This window comes from Perissodus microlepis, chromosome 15 (assembly GCF_051167445.1).
Source record: "Perissodus microlepis isolate ML-2025 ecotype Zambia chromosome 15, ASM5116744v1, whole genome shotgun sequence".
Classification (NCBI taxonomy): domain Eukaryota; kingdom Metazoa; phylum Chordata; class Actinopteri; order Cichliformes; family Cichlidae; genus Perissodus; species Perissodus microlepis.
This window is the reverse complement of record NC_140475.1, coordinates 12,459,600-12,485,831: the sequence shown is the minus strand read 5'-3', so window position 1 is coordinate 12,485,831 and position 26,232 is coordinate 12,459,600. Positions and strand designations below refer to the sequence as shown.

The 26,232-nt window shown below is 40.5% G+C and overlaps 1 protein-coding gene across 1 annotated transcript; it reads left to right on the top strand.

Moving 5' to 3' along the window:
• Window positions 1-17,506: 17,506 nt before the first annotated feature.
• On the top strand, window positions 17,507-25,339 carry nr2e1 (nuclear receptor subfamily 2, group E, member 1). The gene is made up of 9 exons (XM_084953138.1): window positions 17,507-18,122; window positions 20,715-20,860; window positions 21,647-21,734; window positions 22,085-22,320; window positions 22,792-22,938; window positions 23,292-23,388; window positions 23,476-23,625; window positions 23,838-23,943; window positions 24,441-25,339. The coding sequence occupies exons 1-9, from the start codon at window positions 18,062-18,064 to the stop codon at window positions 24,601-24,603; spliced, it is 1,194 nt and encodes a 397-aa protein (XP_084809264.1). The 5' UTR covers window positions 17,507-18,061; the 3' UTR covers window positions 24,604-25,339.
• Window positions 25,340-26,232: the final 893 nt, after the last annotated feature.

Below are 26,232 nucleotides of genomic sequence, written 5' to 3'. Positions count from 1 at the left end.
CCAAAAAGTTCTACTTTGGTTTCATCTGACCACATGACATTCTCCCAATCCTCTGCTGTATCATCCATGTGCTCTCTGGCACACTTCAGACGGGCCTGGACATGCACTGGCTTCAGCAGCGGAACACGTCTGGCACTGCGGGATTTGATTCCCTGCCGTTGTAGTGTGTTACTGATGGTGGCCTTTGTTACTGTGGTCCCAGCTCTCTGCAGGTCATTCACCAGGTCCCCCCGTGTGGTTCTGGGATCTTTGCTCACCGTTCTCATGATCATTTTGACCCCACGGGATGAGATCTTGCGTGGAGCCCCAGATCGAGGGAGATTATCAGTGGTCTTGTATGTCTTCCATTTTCTGATGATTGCTCCCACAGTTGATTTTTTCACACCAAGCTGCTTGCCTATTGTAGATTCACTCTTCCCAGTCTGGTGCAGGTCTACAATACTTTTCCTGGTGTCCTTCGAAAGCTCTTTGGTCTTGGCCATGGCGGAGTTTGGAGTCTGACTGTTTGAGGCTGTGGACAGGTGTCTTTTATACAGATGATGAGTTCAAACAGGTGCCATTCATACAGGTAACGAGTGGGGGACAGAAAAGCTTCTTACAGAAGACGTTACAGGTCTGTGAGAGCCAGAGATTTTCCTTGTTTGAGGTGACCAAATACTTATTTTCCACCCTGATTTACGAATAAATTCTTTACAAATCCTACCATGTGGATTCATGGATTTTTTTTTCACATTCTGTCTCTCACAGTTGGAGTGTACCTCTGGTGCAAATTACTGACCTCTGTCATCATTTTAAGTGGGGGAACTTGCACAATCGGTGGCTGACTAAATACTTTTTTGCCCCACTGTAAATAGAAAAATTAGAAGTGTACACATAAAACATAGATTAAGAGACCTTCTCCAGCAAGCAGACACACACTGACAACACAGTTATAAATGTAACAGCAAATGGGAGATGTGGGACAGAAAACCCAGAGAATAAATGTGGGTTTAGAGCAAGACTGTGAGGGACCAAGCAGCCAAGTCATAGAGGACACAGGAAAAAAATATCTTCAAAATTGGTTTTCTTTATTTTAACCCTCAAAAAAAAAGTTCAAAAAGACAAAATTCAAAAATATAATTAGCGGGCACACAAAAGAGATCAACTAAATATAACTCTACAAAAAGTAATTTCCAGAAACTTAAAACAACAAAGTGGACACAACTCACAAACTAACCCAATTACAAAGACACAAGAGGTTAGCTTTTATAGTGGTTTGGCCAAACCATTTAGACACAGTAGGGGGAAACAAAAGCAAATACTAATACTAACTAAGCACAGAATAACATAAGTAAATCTAAAACACCCCTGTTTCTGATTAACACATGGTTGGTCCTGCTGAGCAGGCAGAAGTCCTCCTCAGTCACCTTTTGCCCAGACAGGAAACACCCACCACCCCAAACCAGGTAACTCAAAGAAAGAGAAACATAATTAATATAAAAGAAAACATTTTTAGAAAAACCACACAATGTTTTATGCTCGCACTTCATAATATCAGTGTTAGGTTAAAATGGTTAATGAATTATATTAATGAAGAAACTGCATAAAATGTGAGGGTGCAATGCACAGACAATAGGCAGTCAAAACAAAACATGGAGATAGCTTCCAGTTCAGAAAAACAAAGCCAGTGTAGAAGTATCATAAACCTTGAATGGCTGTTCAGCACACTTAAAGTTCCAAACCATTCAATTAGAAAGAAGGAGAGCACAGGTTCAATAAAAGAGTAGTAAAACATCTGTAAAATATATCATCTTTGATGTTTACGCCTCATAGTCACATTTGGTTGGTTAATCATAGTGCTAATGATGCGATGAGGGATGAGAACTACTTTATTTATCCCATGTTTGTGAAATTATTTTATGCTTGTATAGATGGTGACAGCTTAAGTGTTCTTTATCAGTCCTTGTGCCAATGGAGCTGAGTCAGTGTGAGAAGGTCTGCCGCTGCCTTTCTGGTAAGCGGTTCAGAGGATGGTCAGGATTATTCATAATGGATAACTTTTTGTTCAGTATCCTATCCTCCAGCACAGCACGTCTGTGTTGATTTTCCAGCTCAAGCTGTTGTTGGTGAAGAATCCAAGCTACTTCCCTTCCACAACATTATCGCCCTGTCCCAGGATAGACACAGGTCGGCTGTCCTGCCACTTCTGAAGTCGGTCGCCATCTCTCTGGTCTTATTCACCTTCAGATGCAGATGACCACTCCAAATATGCATCAAACCACTGCAGAATTGTTGCAGTATTTCTGTAGGTGGCGTGACCAAGAGTTGTACTGAAAGTCTGAGGGAAACAGGACTGAAGAAAGCACCGTGCCCTGTGGAGCTTCTGTGCTGCACATCACCAAATCAGAGAGAGCACTGGTAAATGGTAAATGGCCTGTATTTGTGTAGCACTTTTCTAGTCCCTAAGGACCCAAAAGCGCTTTACACAACCAGTCATCCACCCATTCACACACACATTCATACACTGGTGATGGCAAGCTACATTGTAGGCACTGACAGAGGCGAGGCTGCCGGACACTGGCGCCCTCTGACGACCACCAGTAGGCAACGGGTGAAGTGTCTTGCCCAAGGACACAACGACTGAGACTATCCAAGCCGGGGCTCGAACCGGCAACCTTCCGATTACAAGGCGAACTCCCAACTCTTGAGCCACGATCGCCCCTGCCACTGCCCAACCTCACATGCTGCAGTCTGTTTCTAAAAACAAGTAGAATTTCAGTCAGTAGAAATGAAGCACACACTTTTCACATTGCCTATACTAATCTATCCACAGAGGCCAATATCTTTTTTTTTTTTCATTCCAGGCTATAAATGTACTTTTTTTAATGCAGTAAAGTTTGGCACTCAAGAATGGGAGTCAGAAGAGCTTAACATGCTTTTGGAGACGCCTCAAGTGGCCACTAGAACTAAAGTTTTTGTCACTTCCTCATTGGTTTCAATTGGCTTCATTTTTTAGCTCCGGTGTTCCTGCTCTGATGAACCCATCCCATCTTCAGTCTTTATTTTGAGCTAAATGTAGAGTTTTGAAAGTTTTGTAATTGCAAGGTGTCAACTGTTAGTTGTGAGGTTTTTAGAAAAACTCTGCTCTGTTACAGTAAATGACTCACACACAAGCTACACACGTTGAAAAACCTATGACTGGGTAATGTAATAAATTTCTTCGTATATCCAGTGTGTATCAAAAGTACATGTGAGAATAGAATAATAGCTAAAAGCGACTGTGTAAAGTATATACATATTGTATAAGGTTATATGCATAAATTGCAATGCTTTTTTTTAAAGGATGGACACGAGTAACAAATTCTTTTATATTAGAAATTATATTTAAGTCTATGCTTGAGCTACTTGTATTTTAGCAATTGTTTTACTTTATATCTTTGTGCTAGATTTAGGAATTTTTATGCATTACAGTTAAACCATCGTTTTCCAAACTTTTTTCATAAAACCCATATTGTTTAGTTAGACCAGGATGACATCTTGCAGTTATCTGTAAGTTCTAAGTTTCACCATCGATGACAAATTTCTCCTCTCTTCTTATATTGTTTAATTTAAACATTGGAGGTAAACCAATTTCACAAAATTAAATGGTTTTAGTCGAAAAAGCCCAAAATGCTACCGGCCCTTTAAAATGAGTCCCCTGATTCCTAAAATGAGAAATTCTCATTATCAACTTCATACACAGTAAAGGTCACTCAATATTTACCAACCACAACAATAACATTTTGACTGATATAGCTTATCGGTAATGATTTTATCAATAGACAATAGTAATGTGGATGTTTCTGTGCAAAACACATTTGATGTGCAGCTAAGTTAAAAAGAAGGCAAATAGTGGTGGCATCGCATTATCTCAGCTTTACCAGTGTCACGATCTAAACATGCTACAATGACAAACAAGACTGCGGAGCTTCGCTCATCATGTCACACAAGAGAGAGCTTCATGTATTTGCTGATATTTGCTGATTCTCTCCCAATCTGGCACCTTGGCGGCACTGTGAGAAGTTAATCTTTGTTGATGGTGTGTTGTGCACTCTTCCGTGGACTGGCTGGTTGGGATCTCTTCTGGAAAGTCCAGTCTGTCTTCACATAGAGGCGGATAATTACCAAACACGCAGCCGACAGCAGAGGCACAAAAGCTGCATTGACTTCCTCACTGCTGGTCGCCTCCAGGGGATGGTCCCGCTCCCTGCTCACCCTGCTCACCCAGACCCTCTTCTCATCACTCCTGAGAGGCAGGACGACTTGTTCCATAACAAGATGCGAAACTGACTTCTTTCAGCTCCAGTGAACTGGACATAAACCCCGACTGACAACCTCCAGTGCCCAAAGAGAACAGAGAGAGGACGGGTGGGCCGGGAGCGAGGACAAGAGAGAGGTGGGGGCGGCACAGGGAGCACTAAATAAAGTTGTTATTCACTTTAATCGTACATTTTAGAGGAAAAAAACAAAGGATCTTCACTTTAAACTGATTACTCCAGTTCCAACGTTGGCATCTAAACAGTGAAATCTAGATCCTTTGAACTACATCCGCAAATGTTTGCCAACTTTTTATCTCCCTGTTGTTCATGATGTATGATTTCTCCTCACGGCCGCCCCCCCCCTCTCAGCGCTCAATGTGTTACAGCAATGAAAGCGTAAAGTGCTGTTAATGTAATGGGCCATGGGTGATTGTTTCTGACAAGCAACAAAACACACCGTCCCTCCCCTCAAATTAGTCGCCCAGGAGGGGGTGGGGTGAGGGGGTCCCAAGAGACACATGGACACGACAGCATGCCAGTATATAGCATGAGCATCGGCGTGACTGTCATTTGTAGTGGCTTATTTTCTTACCTTTTAGCTCGTTCTGGGGATTCTGAATTACCAATTGGATTATCTTTCTTGCTAACGAAAAATAAATTGTCAATAAACAAAAAAAAAAAGTTCTCTCTGCAGTTTGGCTTATGTTAACATGCCTTGATCCAAATCTATTACTGGTTTTAAGTCACTTAAGAGGGGAAAGCCAGTGGGTGAGCTTGTTACCCCTTTGAACCTAATCCAAGATTATCTCTCGCCCATTTGGTGAAATTATTTCAAACACTGAGAATTGATGAGTTACTCATTACAATGTCTTCAGTCAAGGAAGTGAGTAGTATCTCTTTACTTATAACAAGAAATATATATTTTTAGATGGGCACACATTTAACCAATTGATTTATTCAGATTCTGATTATATGTATGCATGATAGTCTCTTTACTTTGATTTAAAAGGAAAATAAATCAAATAAATAAACTAGGATTTCCATTGTAAGTACATCAAATGCACATGCTTAAAAAAAACATATCAAACTCCTAAGGTGTGGACTTTTTCTGCTCATTTATTGTTTGTTTTCTACACTTTATGGGACGTCACTGCTAACAAATGTTGATTATTTCAACCCTCTTCTCTTCAATATGCAGAATAAGAAGCGTTGCTCTATGCTACCACTGGTGGTCAAAAAAGTGTAAAACAAGTCCATTAGACACCTAATGTCAACAATTCATTTGTACAGGAAAAACTAAATAAATAAATTTATCGACAGACTTTACATCCATATATATAAACATTTGTAAAAGAAAAAAAAATTATATATATATATATATATATATATATATATACACACACACACACACACACACACACACACAATACAAAATGTTTTATTTATTTTATCAACTTTTCTTCTGACGATGCTGTCTGTGTTGAGCACTCAGTGGATCTGCGTTCGACTACTCCGCCTAGGCTGCACTGTGAGTGCAGATCCACTGAGCTCAGCGCAAGCTAGCAAGACAGAAGCTAAGCTCATTGCAACTGCCTCAACGCTACCAGAAATTGAACCTCCCCCACCCTCATTCAGATCTGGCCTTTGGAACTATCTTGGTTTTCATGTGAAGCATGACCCTGATGGTAAGCGCGTCATGGACAAAAGTAAAACAGTATGTCTGATGTGCCACGCAATGCTCAATTGGTGGGAACTAGTGCGTTAGCGCAGTTAGCTTGTTAACGTGTTGAAGCCGTCCAGCCCCAAGCATGGGGCAATCCGCGGTAACTTGTTAACGGAGATTTGCCGCATTATGGAGTTAATGTCATTTTAAGAGATTAACACTGACAGCACTAGTGTGAACACAATGATTATGCGTGCACATTTACGCCGACATCATCCCAGTGCAAAGACAAGTGGAAGCAGACAAAAACAACAAGCACGCATGCTACAAACTTTACCTGAGTCATTTAGACAGCCGTTAGCACATGATTCTCCTTATGGGGACCTGATATGTTTAATATGCTCCTGAGAATATAGCCCAGAAGAAGCATATAGCTTTTATTTTGGAAAGAGCCATTTCTCTGTAATAAACTCAATTTTCCAAAGATGAGTGATTTCTCGATCAGATAATTTTTTTTTTTATTATTATATTTTGTTGTTTCAGCAACATTAAATTTAAAAACTGTTCGTTTGAGTTAAAATATATATTTATAATTTTAATAAATGACAAATTAAAAAGGCATGAACATTTTTTGTATCGAAAAAATATCGAACCGTGACACCAAAGTATCGAACCGAACCGAACCGTGAATTTTGTGTATCGTTGCACCCCTAATATATATATATATGTATATATATATATGTATATGTATATGTGTATATGTATGTATATATATATATATATATATATATATATATGTATGTGTGTGTGTGTGTGTGTGTGTGTGTAAAACCGTAATATACATAAAATACATAATTCCCGAAAGAAATCAATAAATACACAAACACTTCAACCAGTGCTTTCTCAGACTGGATGAGTAATGGGAATCACTCACTGTCGGATCTGTGAGTGCTTAAATTATACTGTTACTAGAGCCATCCAGTCGTTCTCTAAAATTGAACATTAACTTTCTTAAAAGTGCTTTAAAAGTCCAAACACCCACAGCTAAAAACATAAATTTGGGGGGGTTAATTTTTCACACCAAGATGATATTGATACAAATCAATGTATCATACTCTAGATGACTTTTATTTTGAAAAGACTGTGACATTCTATCTGAATGGGTTGTGTTTGGGGGATTTGGTTAATAAGTGACTCATGAGGAGTGGATCAGTATTACCAGAGACGTTAGCCTAAGTAAGTAGCTTTCGCCATGTGTTAGTTTAATTTTAAGTATAGAAATTCAATATTTTTTGATTTCATATACATATTTCAAATCTTCTGGTTTTGATTGTACTGTAACTAAAGGAACTAGTCTCTTCAAAGGCACAGGTACCGCTCCATAAATATGATTTCTAAACCTTAGGCATGGTCCTGCTGCGAAATATTTTTAAAAGTCACATTCCAAGTATTTAAAATTTGATGCCTGCCTCAGATGCTTAAAATTTCATGGTTCAAATACATAAAATTATGGAGACAGAGTAACAAAGGTGTATACTTAAAACTACAATTTTGTAAAAGTACAGGTGCTACTCTGTAGTCCCATGTTATCCAGCTATATTATTCAGAGTGAGCTCAGGTTGAATAGGCAGTTAGCTAGTCAGTTAGCAAAGGGTTAGCTTTAAAGCAAAGTCCTGATTTGTGAACGAGTCGGTGGGAGGAGTGGTGGAGGGCCTGGCGTGCAGGAAAGCCTCTCCTGGGCCAGAAGAAAAGGATTTGGCCCAGATGCAGGCAGAGATGTTAACTTTGAGTGGCCCCTGTGGCTCAAGCTCAGCACCCCCTCCTTCTTACTTCCCAAGCCCCCAGGTTGCCTTTGCATGACATCATTCCCAAACTATGTCCCCCATACCCATGTGAATCTGAGCTGTCACAATCAGCAGCCCCCCCTTCCCCACCATTAAACTGTACTGCGCCGCAAACCCATACGTTTCTTTTTCTTCCTCTCTTCTTCTACCACCAATCTCCTCCCTTCTTCTTCTTTTTTAACCTCCAGAAAGGCATTGTTTGAGTCAGGGCTTGATCAAAAAACTGTTGCCCGCCAACCACAGGGCTTTCTGTAAATTCAATAAGGCCACCTTAAAGATTTTCCTAATTAATGGATGACATCTTTGGCTGGAGGAGAGGCGAGGCATTCTGCTCCAGCCCGCTCTTTGTTCGCCTCCTAATTAACTTTCCTAGGTCACTCAGGTCCCCGCAACCTGAGAGTGAAGAGCCCCCATTGAGGAGGGAGTTGTAAACTTACTTTTTTTGCCTCGGCACTTAAAAGGGGAAAGCAACTATAGGGAACAGAAAATATCCTATTTAAGTCCTTTGTGAGTGAACTGCTTGCACATGTTCCAATAAAGGAAGTCTTCTAAATAAGCTGCCATGTTGCTCTCCGCTCCCCCTCTTTTTTCCCCCTTATCCCACCTCTTTCACTCTCAGCTCCACAGAAAGGTTATGAATGATAGCTCTGGGTTGAGGGGGGGTAAAGGGCCAAAGGACAGCATCTGGGCATTGTGGAATTGTGAGCATCTGAAACTTTGAGGGAATTTGAGGATGGGAAAGCACTGAGCTGCTGGGTGGTGGGGTGGGTGATTGAGAAAATGTAGTGAATATGAGAAAAAAATAAGTGCCTCTTTGCCCTCATCATTGTTTGGGTGTTTCTAAAGGACCCCCATGTCCCACAGCTGCTTTCATCACTTCTACCGTTTATTCTGCAAAAAAATAAAAAAGTCCAAAAAGAAAGACGTATGAAAGCACTTATAATAATTTACAATCTGTTACTAACACACCCAACACTTCACTGATGATTGTTTATTCATAATAAACGTTCTGTTTATTATGAGTAGATATCAGTGTGAAAATACAGGTGCAGCTATGAGCCCAGTCATAGTGATGTTATGGTATAATTTTTAAAAAGTATACATATATCGTAATGAACAATAATATAATGTACATACTGCCAACTCTTAATGCACCTTTCAACATATTTCACCTTATACATTGTTTTCAGGTGAGACTTGCCCGTATTAAATAAATAGCAACTGTGTTTCACTCTTAAGCAATCACTAAGTGCTCTCACTCACTTATCTGGTGTGCAGCTGACCAGTAGCTTATGGAAGATCATTACAACTAATGTAATAAAACATCGCAAAGCCACAGAGCTGTGAGAGTGACTGTTAGAAAAAGTTACCCAGCCTCTTTTTAAGACGTGTAGGATGTTTTGTTTTGGGGGGTTTTGCTACAGTTCAAAACTTCACTTATAAACAGGGGAGAGTTTGTATAGAAAAAATTGGTATGTTTTTAATACTCAAATATACAAAGCAGGTGAGGAGGAAATTGAGTTTTTCCAGAGTGCTGAGATTTCTTCTCATTGACTCCCAGTTGATTTTAAATTCTTTTTAAAATTCTCCTGCTTACATGTTGAGCACTGATTCGACCAGCTGCACATATTTATCTCAACTTCTTGTTAGACACACTCCTGCTCGCAGATTGAGGACTGCAAGTGAGTCTAGTCTTCAATTTACCACTTCTATGGACTCCTTCAAAAAGCAGTTGAAAACTTGTCTGTTTAGTCAGGCCCTCTTTTGAGACGCTTTTGTTATTATTGCTTAAATATCTGTGTTTTTATTCTGTTTACATGTTATTAACTGTTTTTAATTTTCTATATTTTATTGTGATTATTCCTAGTTTGTATTTATTTTGTCGTACAACGACTAAGTGACTTTATGTTTGTGAAAAAGCACTTTATGAATAAATACTTGCTTACTCAAATAGAAGAGGTAAAACAACATCTACATATTGAAAATGTTTCTTCCTTTATGTCATCAACTGTGTAGGTTAGCTAATTTGCATCACGATTTTCACGCCTTAAATACACAAAACTTGTAACTCCAGTATGACATGTTTTCATGAGGAACAGCTTTCAAGCTTTGTGATGATGGATTTTGCAGATATCCAAGTGGTTAGCCTAGGTAGTAAAGCTTGCTCAACTCAAAGAGGATGTTGGTTATGACACTGTAATCATAACATACACTGAAAGAACCTCCAGTTATGAAGGCTCCATGCAGTCCATTTGAATATAAAAGTAAAGAAAGAGAATGCAAGAACAACACACACACACAAATGTAATCATCTGTAATTGCAAAATTAATAAATAGTCATTCCAGTGCTTCCAGAAGCAGGATAAATATCTTGTGTCACATAAATTTGGTACAGCTGAAACCATTATAACCACAATTTCGAATCAGTTCATCAACGCATAAATTTATCTATGAAATTTCTCAGCAACACATGAAAGATAGGAACAATACTAGTCACAAACATCATGCTTACACTTGTCCATGTTGGGAGCTGAATGCATGAATACATTCCACCTGAAGTATTTTCATTTGCAATACACCGTAAGTGCACCACAAATATGCGTATGAGGTACAACATGCTCTAAAAAGAGTGTTTTTAATATAACCTGTTCACGTAGAATTTAAGGGCTAATTGCTTTGCATACAGTTTACAACACTGGCACTACACATCATCATCACAGAGTTCATTCTTGATGGCATGGCCCAAGTACTTAACTTTAGTCGCTGCATTTAAACGTTACAAAATAAGGGAAAATTTTGCTTCTGGTCCTCTATAGCTGAAGTGGTTATTATTGCATTCTTTCTAGGCTTGAATTCGATACTGTAAAATATAACTTGAGCAGAGCCTGAGCAGCTGCTGCAATTTGGCAGCATTCTGGCATTCTGGAGACAAAACAACTAAATCGTCATCATATAACAAATTATCACCCAGTATTGTGATTGTTTAACATTTTAGAAAGATCGTTCCGTATATAGGCTGAAGCAAACAGATGACAGTATCCTATCTTGTCAAACATTTATAATATTTTACATTTCGTATTCACTGCATGGTTAAAAAAAAAAATTAAAAATGGGGGAAAGAGCCCCAAAACTGTGAAGTGAAGCTGTGTTAACTTTATGAGATCATCAACTTTTATTGTCATGGACAGAACCCTACTAATACTAAGGGTTGCAGAAGCACTAATAAATGTACACAGTGGAAAATACCTCTATTCATTTAAATCCTCCTTTAGGCAGATTATGTCTCCATACATACTTAAAGATCTAGTTCATTCATTTATAACTGCAGCTCTGTCATTATTGGTGAGAATGGGAGTATAGACCCTGAGAAGACACATGTTAAACAGCCTCAGATTCAAACCCAGGCTTATGACATCTGGGCCACCTGCTCAAACGGGGGAGCTATATTGGTGCTCGTAATGTTCTGACTTTCAGTATTCAAAGTGGACCAAATAAAAAGAGCTGCATCCCTGAGATTACCATATTAAGGAGATCCCTCCTAACTGACATCATAGAGAGCCAAGAGCAGAAAGAAAATATCTGAAACCGCGTTTAGAGCAGTCTGATGGCTGAGCTTCAGCTCATCGAGATTACTTCAACATATACTGACTGCATTATTTGAGACTTTGGCCAAGTTTAATTTGAGCAGCCACACACTGAAGACAGCTTCCACTGCAGTCACAGGTGACGTTATACGCCTGTTTGCACACATGAGCTAAACTTTATGCTTGAGGGTGATGAAATACTCCTTCATGCTTATAATAAATATGAAATTTTGGACGGAAAATGCTGTGATGTACAAAAATATATATAATTTACTTAAGAAGTTCTCCAAGGAGCTGCATCCCATATGCATGCACTGTACCCTGGTCTGACCATAGACAAAGTCACATGCCCTGATTCTATCAATGGGTCATCAGTCCTCCTAGCGTCTGGGTGTCTGGATGTGTATTAAGACCCATGAGGTGAGTGTGAGGCTCATGATGACAGCTCCTGTGCTGCCCTGAGACCCTGAGGGTTACTGTCGGGTGGAAGCTGTGACCTCAGACCGTGATCACTGAACCTGACTGCAGGATAACATCAGGAGAAGCAGGGCTGTGAAGCAAGACTGACTGCTGAACAGAGCTGGACAAACAGCAGAATGACCATCAGAGTGACTCCAGGTGAATGGCAGCTGTGGAAGGAGTAGACGAAGACTATTCTCTGCTTCATCTGTGCAACGACCGCGACCAGTACTTTCACTGCTGCTGCCTCTTAAACAAAGTCATTTAGACACCGTGAGGGACTGAGAGTGGGAGAAAGTGTGTGTGTGTATATATGTATATATATATATCATTTTTTGCAAAGTGCCTCTGATGCAGCAAACTGTTAAAGTCCCTCTCAACTCGAAAATGTGTGTTGCTAATTGGCATGTTTGTTAGATTGATTGTTTCCTCGATTGTATGTTGAGGATTTCTGTTTTCAAATTCATTCGCTGAAAAATAGAGGTTTAGATACTGTAGATAAACATGATTTTGTGACATCACAACTAGTCTAGAAGGCTTTCTTAGATGAATTATAAACTGTGTTATTTTTGATAAATTACTATGCACTCTGTTATTGAGTTAATGAATGAGTACGATATTATGTCTTGTTTTTACGACCTGTGATCATCAAGGTATTTTGGACAGGTTCGCAAAACCTGTTGTGGTTTGATCAGTAGTTCTGATGCCAGTAGATCAAACCTTGGATGTCCCACTGATGTTAAAATAATGAAAACTGAATATGTAGAAATCAAATAAACAACTTAAAGTTAAACTGATGACTTTGAAAATGAGGGTAAATGTGGTAGAAAGTGTCATTTTTTCATACTCATTTTTCTTGTTTTTTGTAGCTACAAAAAGACAATCAAAGATTTGATTGTTTTAAATGAGCATTAGACACAAATAAATGAAAGATAAAATCATTAACTAAGTGAAGTTTATTGTTCAAAACGAACTTAAAGACAGACAAAGAGCCAGGCCTGTACAACTCACCCACCGATCTAATCAAGTCCAGTCACCTCTGCATGACTGAAACGTGTCCTTTCAGCTCTGGAAATCCGGACACTTTCACACACCACAGGCAGAATAATAAATGAACTGTAGATACACTGATCACATCGCGGGCTCCTCGGCTCTCACATGTTTGTCTTTGCAGTGTGAACAGACTAAGCCCCTCTACTCAGCTGTCATAATTTGTTAACGAGTCTTTTCAGGGAGGGGAAAAAAGAAAAAGAGAAGACAGAAAAAGAAAAGAAAGCTCTTCACGAGTGACTGAAAGCAGAGGTCCATCCAGAGAGGGAACCCAGGGGCGACATCAGACCGATTTCAGACCAGCCCGTGATGGCATCTCTGTATATTTTAATATTAATGACCTCGGCCGCAAAGCCGCCTCTAAGCTTCCAACAGGTGCCCCCAGCCCCACTCGAGTCTGAAAAACTGGGATCATTCAACGTCTCGCTAACCACCGCCGGTCAATAAAGACTGCACATGAAGAGGACTCCAAGAGAAGGGAAAAAGACATAAAGAGTGGAAGGGGAGTTACAGAGTCAGTCATCTCTTGCAAATAAGTTTTTGAGTCACTTTCCCCAGCTGAAACACGGGTCGATATTTTTCCCCCCCTTGAGAAAGAGATTGACTTTTGTTTGGAGTTTGTGAGAAGTGGGAATCAGAAGCGGGACAATGGGACTCCCCACGGCGAGAGGCTGAGAGGAGCCATCTCAAATCAGTCAGCCAGGGGACTGACTAATCCGTCCATTGTACCTCCCCAGCCACCGGCCGCACATCAACACATTCGCCCCCCATTGTCCCCCACCCTCATGCAGCGGGATTTGCTCTCCCCAACAGCCAGTTTTGTCCACGGCAGTTCGAGCGGAAGTTTCTCACTGACAATTTGCCCCAAATAGATTTGTCAGAGCGTCCAACTGCACCGCACCGACTTGTGGGTTTCTGGGTTTGGGTCTTGGGTCTGTGTTTTTGGTGGTGGTGGTTGGGGGGAGGGGGGGCTTTGGCGTGTGTATGTGAATGCGTGTAAGTGCGCATGGGTTTGTCTGTGCGCACGCACAGGTGTGCCAGCATCTCTTTTACACAGCAGCTAACGAGGTGGCGCTAATGTCTGCGGTGGCAGTGGAGGAATGCGGGGATAGGCCTGTGGAGTTTAAGGAGCAGGACTATAGTTTTACTGTACTCACAGACAGCGTGCTCCTAGATGACCAAGCACGACAACAACACTGTGCTCCTGAAGCATTAAACGCCCACTTTAATAACCACTTTGAAAGAACTGCTGACTCCAAACCTTCCAAGAGAAGCATGTTGCTGTACACACTGTACCCGATCAGCTGCTTACTCAGCCTCATAGCGTTAACATCCTTTAGATAGAGAGTTGATGTTGCAACTGAGGGAACTGAGTTTGTTTTCTCATTATAACTCACCTGCAGTTGCTTCAATATGTCCAATGTGATTCACCATTCGTGAGTCTTGAGTAATTTCGATTTAAGACTTGCCATCAAAACAATTTGGGAAGCCAAATGTGGTCCGATGTGCAAGTGGAAACCTGCGGGCCCCTTAAAACTTTGAAGAATCGCTCGGACAGGTAACCTGCATCTATTCAGTGACTCTTATTGAAGAACTGTCCGTGGTGCTGAAATCAGACTGATTATTTTCCACTTCTTTGGGACGTTAAATCATATTTTAGGTTATTGGGTATTAACAGTACCTGGGGAAGATCTTTCAACTGCCGTTTTCGGAAATGTGCCAAACAAACCTTTTTGCGTTCAACGAGTGGAATGTTTTCAGAAAATCACTGTCATTACCATAGCAGATGAAGTGATTCTTCACGGTCCAGACAACCAACCTCCTCGGCTAAACACGATCAGTGTCTGTAGGCTATGAGATGACTGAAGATGATCTCCCTGGCCAGTTTTCAGAGATGCACGGCTGCTGGGGCCTTTGGTCGACTTGAATTCTCCCTATTATTTGCTTTCTGGAGCTTAGTGACTTCTCTCCAAAGCCAATTGGTTTACGCCTGGTCGGTTCGGGGGGCCTCCACAGTGATAGCAGTACATAAAAGATGGATAAACTCTAATGGATGGGATCTATTTGAAGATTCCCTAAAAAGAAAAACATTGGATGTTCTAATTTTTTTTTTTTTTAAATCAACAGGTGCACAATCCAAGAATATAAAATCCGCTTTCTGTCTGATATGTGATGTTTTCGCAGGTGTTTTTTCTCATTGTTCGAAACTCATTCAGACATTGAGGACACACCGCGGTCTCCCTGCATTGTTCTGCGCTGACTTCTGTTGGACTCTCACTCTTTTCTCGTTGTTAAAGTCTATACTATAGTATGTCAAGTATCCGCATACTGATGCCGAGATCCCCCTCCCCAAAAAACAGATACACAATCCACTGCCCCCTTTGTTGGCCACATTTCATTGACTGCTGGAGGAGAAGAGAGTCACTCATACAAAAAAAGTGAAAGAAGGCAGCCCCGGCAACCATGATGTTGGTTATATTTGTGTAAAGGCTATCAGTGAATGACGAGGATTAGGACGAGTTAAGGAGATTATGTCACACATTCACCATTCACCCAACCCAGCAGCCACCCACACACATGCGCACACACAGACACACACTCACACACATACACCACTTCACGTGCATTTAGAAACAAATGAAAACTGTTATCGATTACTGATTATGTCTTCGTTAAGGAAAGTTATTGGATCTTATTTCTTTTGAAAGGTTAATAATTTAGGAAATGCAAAAATAAGCCAAAAATAATTCCTGGGGGGGAAACTCGTATAAAATTCTACAGTAGGTTTTATAAGTGGCCTATTCAGAGAATAGTTAAAACACACAATTTGCGTCTATAAACGTCCTACAGAGGGCCTCTCTATGAGCCCCCTCAGGAAAATCAAAGGAATATTAGAATGATTTCTCCTCAGGCTTGTTAGGCTCCAGCCGGAGCCGTTCAGCTAAAGGGCAGATTGAAAGACACGACAAAAGCTAATTGCAATTAACTACGCCTCTCCGCCTCGCCCCTGTCCGCTTAAATCGACACTTTGTGAGTCCATATGGCCTTCAGTGTACCGTGGGAATGAACACAATTAAAACAGAATATGGATTTCTGGAGTTACCCGGCGAAAGCGCAACAAGCTGTCAAGGTCAGTGTGTCAATGAGTGGGCCCCGGACAGCCGGCCGTGGTCTGCACCTTCATGTCCAAAACCGGATCACCCACTACAGAGAATGCTGATAGATAGATAGATAGATAGATAGATAGATAGATAGATAGATAGATAGATAGATAGATAGATCTCTTTTACCTGGTGTGTATGTGAGCTCAGATAAGAAATTTATTATATACATCGTAAAAGTTATTATTATTATTATTATTATTATTGCCCATTTCTTTTGCTGTAACTAAAAAAGCTAAAGTGCAAAAGTGCAAATCGATCTAACATTTTAAAAGATAATAGTAAAATCTTAAATGTGAAGGGTTCATGAAGTTCAGCGGTAGGTTTGCATGAATCGTCAAAGAAAATCAAAGTAAACAGAATGAAAAGCAAATATATTTCAGTGTGTTTATATATTCCATATGTATGACTTTTTATATTTCACATTTTTCCCAAGTTTGTATTTAAAGATGGTTGTTAAATTAAAAATGAATGCTTACCTTTTACATTTAATAAAAGGTTCTTTTAAAAAAACAACAACAACAAAAAACAAAAAACAAATACATTAATTTCTAGAAGCCTTGTTTTTGTTAATAAGTTATATTACAAGGTCCCCAAGTGTGTCTGCATGGTGTATCTGCCCACCTAACGAGCTCCAATAAGCCACTAACAAAGGAAAGATAATGCAGACTGAGGAGCAAAACTACACCAACGCCCCCGAGAAAACGGGGGAGAAATGGATATTTTACAACTGAGGTATGAACATTTTCAATTTGTCATCTCTTTAGCATTTTTTTATATTTATTAAAGAATCAAATACGCAATAAAGTGTTTTAAAAATCAAAGTTCAGCTTTATGACAGTTGTCTTGACCGCTGCTACGTATGTGGTGGGGCCCAAGCATTTGATCTGGAGGACTGTACGAGGAACCAGACACAAATGTCTTTGTGCAAGTGTAGGAAATGAGGAGCGCTGACTGTTGAAGGTCTCAGCCCACCTCACCCCCACCTCCCTGCATATGGTAATACACTCTTATTGGTGGTCAGCATACCTCAACATACCCGAAAATATTTACAGTAATCAGCCTCTTAAAGCCATCTCCACGGTCCCAACAGTTTGGATCATTTTTAATTTTTTTTATTTCATTTTATTTTATCTTTTTATTCTTTAGGATATGCGATTATATATTTTAAACACATTTTGAATATTTTCGGTCATATTATTATTATTATTATTGTTGTTGTTGTTGTTGTTGTTGTTGTTGTTGTTGTTGTTGTTGTTGTTGTTGTTATAATAAATAAGAGTTCTACACAGTAAAAATCGCAAATGCAATCCAGGAAAACATGCAACATGTGTGCTTTGTCTGCAGTGGATCTGGCTCCGTTAGCAAGGCACTTCACAGCACTTGCACACACATTCAAGCGCACACACACTCCCTCGCACGCCAGTGACGTCAGGATGGAGTTTGGAGTAGAAAGCCAAGTGGATGAAGGAAGTGGAGATCTCCACCCTCCAGCCTCCCCCTGACACTTCTCATAAATATTACCAAGGCTTATTCGGGAGGCTCCCACCATAAAGTCACATCGTGTCCTGGTTTTAACAAGTTTTCAACCGTAAGAAAATCGGAAATTTGCCCCTTTTTTCCCTTCGCCACCGCGTTGGCAGTATCGGATGCGCTCCAGCCACCGTTTTTCCAACTCGAACTTTACGCACCGGCTACTGCGCCACTAGCTGGAGAGCTGCTGTTGCCGTTTACCGGCTGCTGCCCCGGGGATCCAGTCCTGGTTCTCCGGAATCTTCGGCGTCGAGGGCAAAGATCCCTGATAAAATGTATAATTAATGTTTTAATTTGTGGCTCTCGATCGATCGGAGGCTGACTTTCTGTCAACTTGGCTTCGGGACTTTGACTTGTGTTTCTCGTCGCTGCTGGCAAAGAAACCGAGAAACCACAAGTGATTCAGTGTCACAAACTTCATTGTTTCTGTCCACAAGAAGAGGAGAAAGAGGACACTTTTTATCCAGATTCTTTAAAATATCGAGGATCCATGATGAGCAAACCAACCGGTTCAACAAGTGGCTGTTTGGATATTCTGAATGTCAAATCAAGTAAGTTTTGTTCATCATCATCCCCGATTCCTCTGAAGAACACGGCATAGATAATGGGAGGTCTACAGTAGCGACGGGTATAACAAATGAAAGTACAGTGAGTCCATGGTGTCTTTAAAGATGTTTCTCACGACTCTACCTCATGATCACAAAGATGTGAGTATGGGGACTGGCTGTCGGCCGTCTCAGAATGCAATACGTGAACATCCCCGGATATCAAAGCTACTGAATGAAATGAAATCATGTGTAAAATATATTTTGTAATGTTGCTCACAGATTTCGAGAAACAAAATAAGAAGGAAGCGAAAATAATAAGCCACATTCATTTGCCGACCACTGCTCTTCAAAAGCCCCACATGCTTCCCTTTGATGACACTTGTTGCCTGCAATTTAATTTTCAGCCTTTAAAAAGAGTAACAGCGCAATACGCAGGGTACATTCAATCTTACATGAAGAAAAATCCCGTTTGAGATTTTTTTCTCTTATGTCTGAAATGTGTTTGCGCATTTCTGAATCCCTCATTTGAGTTTCCTGAAGCGCTTTAAACGATGTTACTGACTTTATTTTAAATATTAATAAATTTCAAGCAGATTTACACTTTCCTATCAAATTATTTTCTGATCCTCTTTTTCTTAACCCTTGCAATTATCCCTCTGCTAGGCCCCATTGTGAATTCAAATGAAGGCGGACTCAGATCATAATATAGGCCTAAAGTAGGCTATTGTTCTCTCTCTCCAAAGAATGGACATTTCTGTTGAATTCACATTTGATGCTTCTTTTAGCGCTATCACATATATTTTTTTTCCACACCAGGCCGCCGCTTTTAAAATCTGTGCTCGGCCGCTGTAAACATGTGTTTTCAAATGAGAATAAAACGACTCACAGCATTGCTGTGACTCAAGTTCACAGCCACGCTACCGAGTGGTCAGAGGAAACAGCTCTTTCTCTCCCTAAAACTTCATTTCCAACTCTTTTAGCAGGTTTTCGCCTTGATGGTGATTACGTTAATAGAATATGCCATATATCTTCAAGCAATTACTGCTCACAATGGAGACGCAGTGGACCCCCACAGCGGGAAGTTAAATACATTTCCCCCTTTCACAACAAAATTGTCTGTCATTTTTATTTAATTGACTCCCAGCGACCATCGTTTAATATTTGGGGGGACATATTTTCTTGTTGAAAATGTTTGCACTTTCGGTCATCCGCGGTTTAATTAAACTCTAAATTTTAATTTGGGGGCTGTGTCAATGAAAATGTGATTTGGTTAGCTTTGGTTTTAAAGGTTTGTTAAAACAAAATAAAAATAATAATTTATTTAAAAAAAAATATTTAGAAAACAAGAAAATAAAAGAACAACAGTGATAATAATAATAATAATAATAATAATAATAATAACAACTAGGACTAGTATGTCTGGAACATGTTGAGCATAAATTTCTCCAATTACTAATGACAAGTTGGGTACCAAAATACCAAATTTTGTTTAAGAACAAAATGTTTAAATCCAACTTTAAAATGACTTTTTTATTGCATGTTACAGCAATTAAATGTCTTTTACGTAAATTTAAAGGGCTACGGGGAGTTTTGATTCTTAATAAACAGCCAATTCCAGTCCTATAACTCTCTCCTGAAGTCATTGTTTTTGCTGCTGAGTAGTTATTCCCATGCTACCCTTTTTGACGGGTCACTGGTGAATCAATGAGCAGGTGGCAAAACGTCAGTGTAATTACATAGACGGCTTTTCCCTCCAGAATAAAAAAAGGACTGCCTCATATGCATACAAATATCTTCTTTTTAAGAGATTTGAATACAAAATCTTCACAAAAAAAATCACATTTTTTCATCTACACCGGGGTCGATTTACATACACTTCATTTGAGTTGGTGAAACGAGTTGGTACGCATTATTCTCATGGTGCAGTGTCACTCCCTAATCCTGGGGCCTATAGACCTGTGGGATAAAGCAGCTGTCGAGTCCCATTATGAAGTGGAGTTGGCAGCTTGTCGAGATCCAGGCAGTCAGACGAGGTTCAATGGGAGAAAATCATTAAGTTAACACTTTCCCCTAATGTCTCCATTGTGCGTTTTCGGGGTATTGTCTTAGAGAGCTCAAATATAACGCTTCCCACCGGACTTTATTCTTAAAATGTGCGCAGTGAATTCCCATGGTCGTGCTCGGATGAGACGCGGGGCGTTGTCCAGTGTGCGTGTAATGAGTGTGAGAGCGTGTCTGTGGCTGTGTGGAGTTGTCGGACAAAAGTAAGTCACATGCAGGACAGTTTGTCCATTGCTTCAGTGTATATGAGCTCGATTATGGTACTTTTTAACTGATTATAGGGTCGGTGTAAAGTCACATAATTGCAGGTCGGCCGCTGAACTGCAGCCAGTGTGTCAACTTTGAAAACTGTTATACCAACTTATTCTGGAAAAACACTGTAAACACTTTGTTCCATCATATTTATTCATAAATCCCGCGATTACGCGAGCAACCGCTGCAAAATGTCATCAAAATGTTTTGATTTAAAACTGAACTGTGCGCTTCGTAATTCAGTGAGCACATCATTTACTTGACATTTTTGACCTCTCCCAGGTCGGATTCTGGACATCCCATGTAAAGTGTGCGGTGACCGCAGCTCAGGGAAACACTATGGTGTTTACGCCTGTGATGGCTGCTCGGGATTCTTCAAGAGGAGCATCCGCAGAAATCGGACTTATGTGTGTAAATCTGGCTCGCAGGTGAGGCCTCCTTTAAGTTTATACAAGCTCGTAACTAAATTTCCCTGCTTTTTACATGAGCCTGAATTGGCTGTGGTTAAATGCACCTACTATTTGCGCTTTTCAAATTTGATTAAGTAGTTTTATTTATTTATTTAGTTTTAATAGAATTTCAAGCAAGGCGGGAAAACAAGCAGGCAAAGAAATTATCAAATCAAGCCTAAGTGAGAAACCTGTACGCAATCATTGCCATGAATGTGGAGCAATTTCTTACATTTTCCAAATAAAGTTAGCACCCTGCACAGAATTTGTCTCATCCTTTATTCTTTATATCCCCTACGTGTCTGATTTTCATCCACAAAACATACCAAGCGTTTTACGCGCGGAATGCACATTTTACGCGCTGATTTCTGTTTGCTTTTCTTTTTGGCGCTGAGTTAAGTCTCTCTTGATGAGCCTAATTATGTCATGCCTGGACCATTAAGTACTGGGCTAAGTGCCGCGCTGCTGTAATATATCAGGTGTAATCCAATCTAATGTGATGACTCGAAGCCGAGGATTTAGGCGGCAGAGGGCGGGATAGAGTACTTATCCTGCGGGATGAGGCCACACTGGAGCCGCAGGGGAGCACCTCCATAACTAAAAGATAATAGTACGATCTTTCACCTGGAGATTGCCCTCCCAGGAGGATAATAGCAAGAAGCTTTTTTTTCCCTCTCCTGCAAGCTAAGAGAATTTTAACTAGAAGCTGTAACCCCTTTCTCTTTTTATGTCCCCCTATCCCCCTCCCCTTTTCTCTCTGTACAGGGTGGTTGTCCCGTAGACAAAACTCACAGAAACCAGTGCCGAGCTTGTCGTTTGAAAAAGTGTCTGGAAGTGAACATGAATAAAGACGGTAAACGAGCTTAATTGAATTATCACGTTGAGCAAAGAAACGCCAATACAGTAGGACAGTATTGGATTCGGGGGAGAAAAAGGTGTATAAAATCTGTTAATCAAAGCTGAAAAGAAGTTGATAATTACCTGCTCCCCGCTTGTTTTAAAGGAGATCTTATTTATACCTCCTGGGAGCGCTGGTAGAAGCTCATTATTTTTTTTCTTTCACGCAGAACATTTGCACTTTAAGGAGCAGCTTTCGTTCAATAAAATAAACCCGGGATTGCTCCTGGAGAATGCAATTAACGATCCTGATAAATAAGCAGTTTGCTCTCTTTCACACTGCCTTCCTACTGTCCCGCTCCACAGCCGTTCAGCATGAGAGGGGGCCACGGACATCTACAATTCGCAAACAGGTCGCTCTGTATTTCCGGGGCCACAAAGAGGTGAATGGCTCCTCGGCACATTTCCCCGGATCCTCACTACCCGGTCCTCCTTTTTTCACCACTGTCACCCAGCTGGAGCCGCACAACTTGGAGATGAGCACAGTAGCCACTACACCGGAAAGACAGGCCATCGTGGGTCTAGCACAGCCAACTCCTAAGGTAGATTTTTATTTTAAGATTACGCAATTTAATAGCTACAACGTACACTTTCTTCAAAGAGTTTTAGACCTTCAAGTAAAGAATGAGAGCATAGAAGTCAATCATTTCTTGGCTCTCGTGTCGCAGTCCATGCATAGTTTTACATTTAATCATTTCTAGATGTAGAATTCCTTAAAATGTTAGATGTTTGTATTTCTTCCAAACCGTTATTGTGCGATTAATTAGTAAACATTTTTTTTCTTTTTTTTAACACAAGGGTTAGAAGTTGAAATTCCTCTCCAGATTTAAAAGCCTGTAAGACCCACAAATCCACCAATTAGATTTCTCACTGTAAATCTACCACAAGCAACACTAATCATTATAAAACTGGGTGCTGGGGCTTGGAATTCGACCTTTGTTGTTCACTGTTTTCCGACCTGCGTTTCTTTCTGACATAAACAATGACAACATTTTAATTTTCCCTCTCTGCAGTATCCCCACGAGGTCAGTGGCACCCCCATGTATCTGTACGAGGTGGCTACAGAATCTGTGTGCGAGTCAGCTGCGCGTCTTCTCTTCATGAGCATCAAGTGGGCAAAAAGTGTCCCCGCGTTCTCCACCCTCCCTTTATCTGATCAGGTAGCCACGATTTGGACTCATTCTCCAAATGAATGATGCTTAAACATGATCCCCAAACAGGCCATTAGCGCCCTGTGGGGTTTGAAATGGTGAACAGCTGCCAATTAAGTATTTGGTCCGCAGACAGACGCTTTAAATTAATTAAATTAATGTCATGAATTTGATAGTATCGATTTGAAAACTGCATATCTAATAATTCCCAACCAAGCCCTAAAACCTGCACACAACATGGAAAAATAAGTAGGAATTAATCTTGTGTTGTTATTTTTACCATTCAAAAAGTTTCACATACTTTGAATGGTTTAATTGTTGCGTGTTGTGCACAGTTTAACACTTAAAATACCCCCTTACAGCTGATTCTGTTGGAGGACGCTTGGAGGGAATTATTTGTTCTGGGCATCGCGCAGTGGGCCATTCCCGTGGACTCCACAACTCTTCTCGCTGTTTCTGGTATATGCAAAGCACGAGAGAATTTTAAGTGAAGAGCGAGCAGCTGTTGTCGTGCATAATTAAACTTTTCTTCACATTTATCCAAAGGGATGAACACTGAAAACACGGAGTCTCAGCGGATGAACAAGATTATGTCTGAGATTCAAGCACTTCAAGAGGTGGTCACCAGATTCAGACAGATGCGCCTTGACGCGACCGAGTTCGCCTGCTTGAAATGTATCGTGACATTCAAAGCTGGTGAGTACCTCGCAAATTACTGCCCGAATGTTTGACACAGTGTAAAGACTCTTACCAGAAATAACCATATTTACCAAAGCAAACCTCAACTTTCTCTACTGCATAAAACTACAGCCAATCTGGAAAGACACAAGAGAATATATGACATGTCATTACAGCAGTGTCATGTCAGCAGATTTCTAACAGCTATAGTGATGCCTCTTGTCTTACAGTTCCTACGCATGGAAGCACAGAATTAAGAAGTTTCCGCAACGCCAGCGCTATTGCTGCTCTGCAAGATGAAGCCCAGCTCACTCTCAACAGTTATATACACACCAGGTAAAAGAGATCTATCTATCTGGCGATCGTGGCTCAAGAGTTGGCAGTTGCCTCTGTCAGTGCGCCCCAGGGCAGCTGTGGCTACAGTGTAGCTTGCCATCACCAGTGTGTGAATGGGTGGATGACTGAATGTAGTGTAAAGCGCTTTGGGGTCCATAGGGACTAAGTAAAGCGCTATACAGGCCATTATCTATCTATCTATCTATCTATCTATCTATCTATCTATCTATCTATCTATCTATCTATCTATCTATCTATCTATCCTAAGATAAAGCATGCTTTACGCACGTGTCAACTGGCTATAGTCTGCCAGCTTCATTATAAAGTTAATGAGGCAATAAGCCTCCTGTAATTGTGCAGGTGCACCAGATGAAGCTCGTATTCAAGCTAAGTAGGAGCTATTTGTCACAGGTGTGCGGTAATTGGACAGGCTGCAACCGACAGTCTGCAAATGGAACCGGACAAAAAGGCTGTTTTTGACACCAGTTGTGTTTCAGGTACCCGACTCAGCCGTGTCGTTTTGGTAAGCTCCTCCTGCTGCTGCCGGCCCTCCGCTCTGTCAGCCCGTCCACCATAGAGGAGGTGTTCTTCAAAAAGACCATCGGCAACGTTCCCATCACCAGGCTCCTGTCCGATATGTACAAATCCAGCGATATATGAATTCTCACCATCTGCCCGGGCGCGTGAGGAGGGGGAAAAAAAGAATGGAGGCCCACGAGGAGACCCACTGAACAATCAACACAGACTGTCAAATCATAGCAGGTGTAGCCACGGCACAAAATCTCTTACGGGCTGTCTTAATATAGCCTATTTAGGCTTAGGCTCCATTGAACACATCCGGATCACAACTTTAGCCTGTTAACAGTTGCTCTAGTCAAGGATTAGCATGTACCTTTCATTAGAGACCTGCCTGTCTGATTCTGAAAACTGCAATATCTTGTGGCCAAAACAGCTTGCAGCGTTTAAATGTCGCCTTAAGGCTCTGGAGAGCACCTGCCAAGCACGTTTCCTAAAGAAACGCTGTACATTAAGACTTTTTTTGTTTTGATTTTTTCCGAGTGTCTATGAGACCAATGAGCTTGACGACCAATTCACCATTTTATTTCTGTGTTCAATCCCAACGGAGGAAACCAAAAAAGAAGAAGAAGAAGAAGCATCCGGGGGGAGATGCGAGTCGCTGTTCCTCAATTCGGTGCTGAAACCAAATGCACGGATGAGGCGTCAGCTCCATGAAGCATTGCGGAGGACTCTTTAAAAAGGATGCACTATCTACCCCCCCCTCCCTTTGACTGTAAAACTACATTCATCTGAAAAATGGTGTCTGTATTTAAATGGCTGTCCCGTTTGTGTTTGGTGTGTCCTGTTTGAGGCGCAGCATAAAAAAAAAAAAAGAAAAGAAAGAAAAGAAAACGCTTAAGGTCGACTTTTTGAAGTTCGACACTAACACTGGATAAAATCTTATTCAGCACTTGGAAATGTTTTTGTGGCCTGTAATGTTTTTATTCTGCTGTAAAAACAAAAAAGCAAAAAAAAACAAACAAAATTTTTAATGGAGTTATAACTATTTAGAGTTGTAACCAAGAGAATAAAAGACACTGAATTAAACGGTTTTCATATAACATGACCTAGATGCTTATAGTATAGTTTTACTATAGATGCTTATCGTAAAACTACTAGCTGGAGCCCTGGCATCATAGCAAACAGTGGTGTTGGTTTCATATCTAATTACAGTGACACTTTATAAGGATGTAGAGCTCATACTAAATTATTAAACACTAATGCATGCATCTTGATTTAATGCAGGATTTCTTGTGAACACCTGAAGCTCATCAGTAATAACCAACTCTGTGTCCGTTCATTTGATTTGTTAGTGCTTTATCAAGTAATGAATAACATATTATTTTACATTTTTTCTTTGCCACCAAATGAGATTTGTATTACATAAAATGGTTCATTTGGGATTAATCTCTCCAAAATCAGAGCAGTGCTTGCTCTCACAGGACATATGAAGCTGCAATCAAACCCCATCTTCAAATTCAAAGGTTTTACATGGAACTGCACGGGTCAAAAGTCCTCACATCTTATATGTGCAGCATGTGGGAGGCAGTGTGCTTAAAAAAAAAAAAATAATGTACAGATATGTTATTATTATGAAAAAGGTCAGACCTTACAAATAGTCCTGAAGGCAAGAAGAAATGGCTTTTTACTTTTATTGTGGTGGCACATGTGATACAAAAGTAAAGAAAAAAAAAAGCTTCTGGATCTTGCATTCATTAAGCATAGTGACCT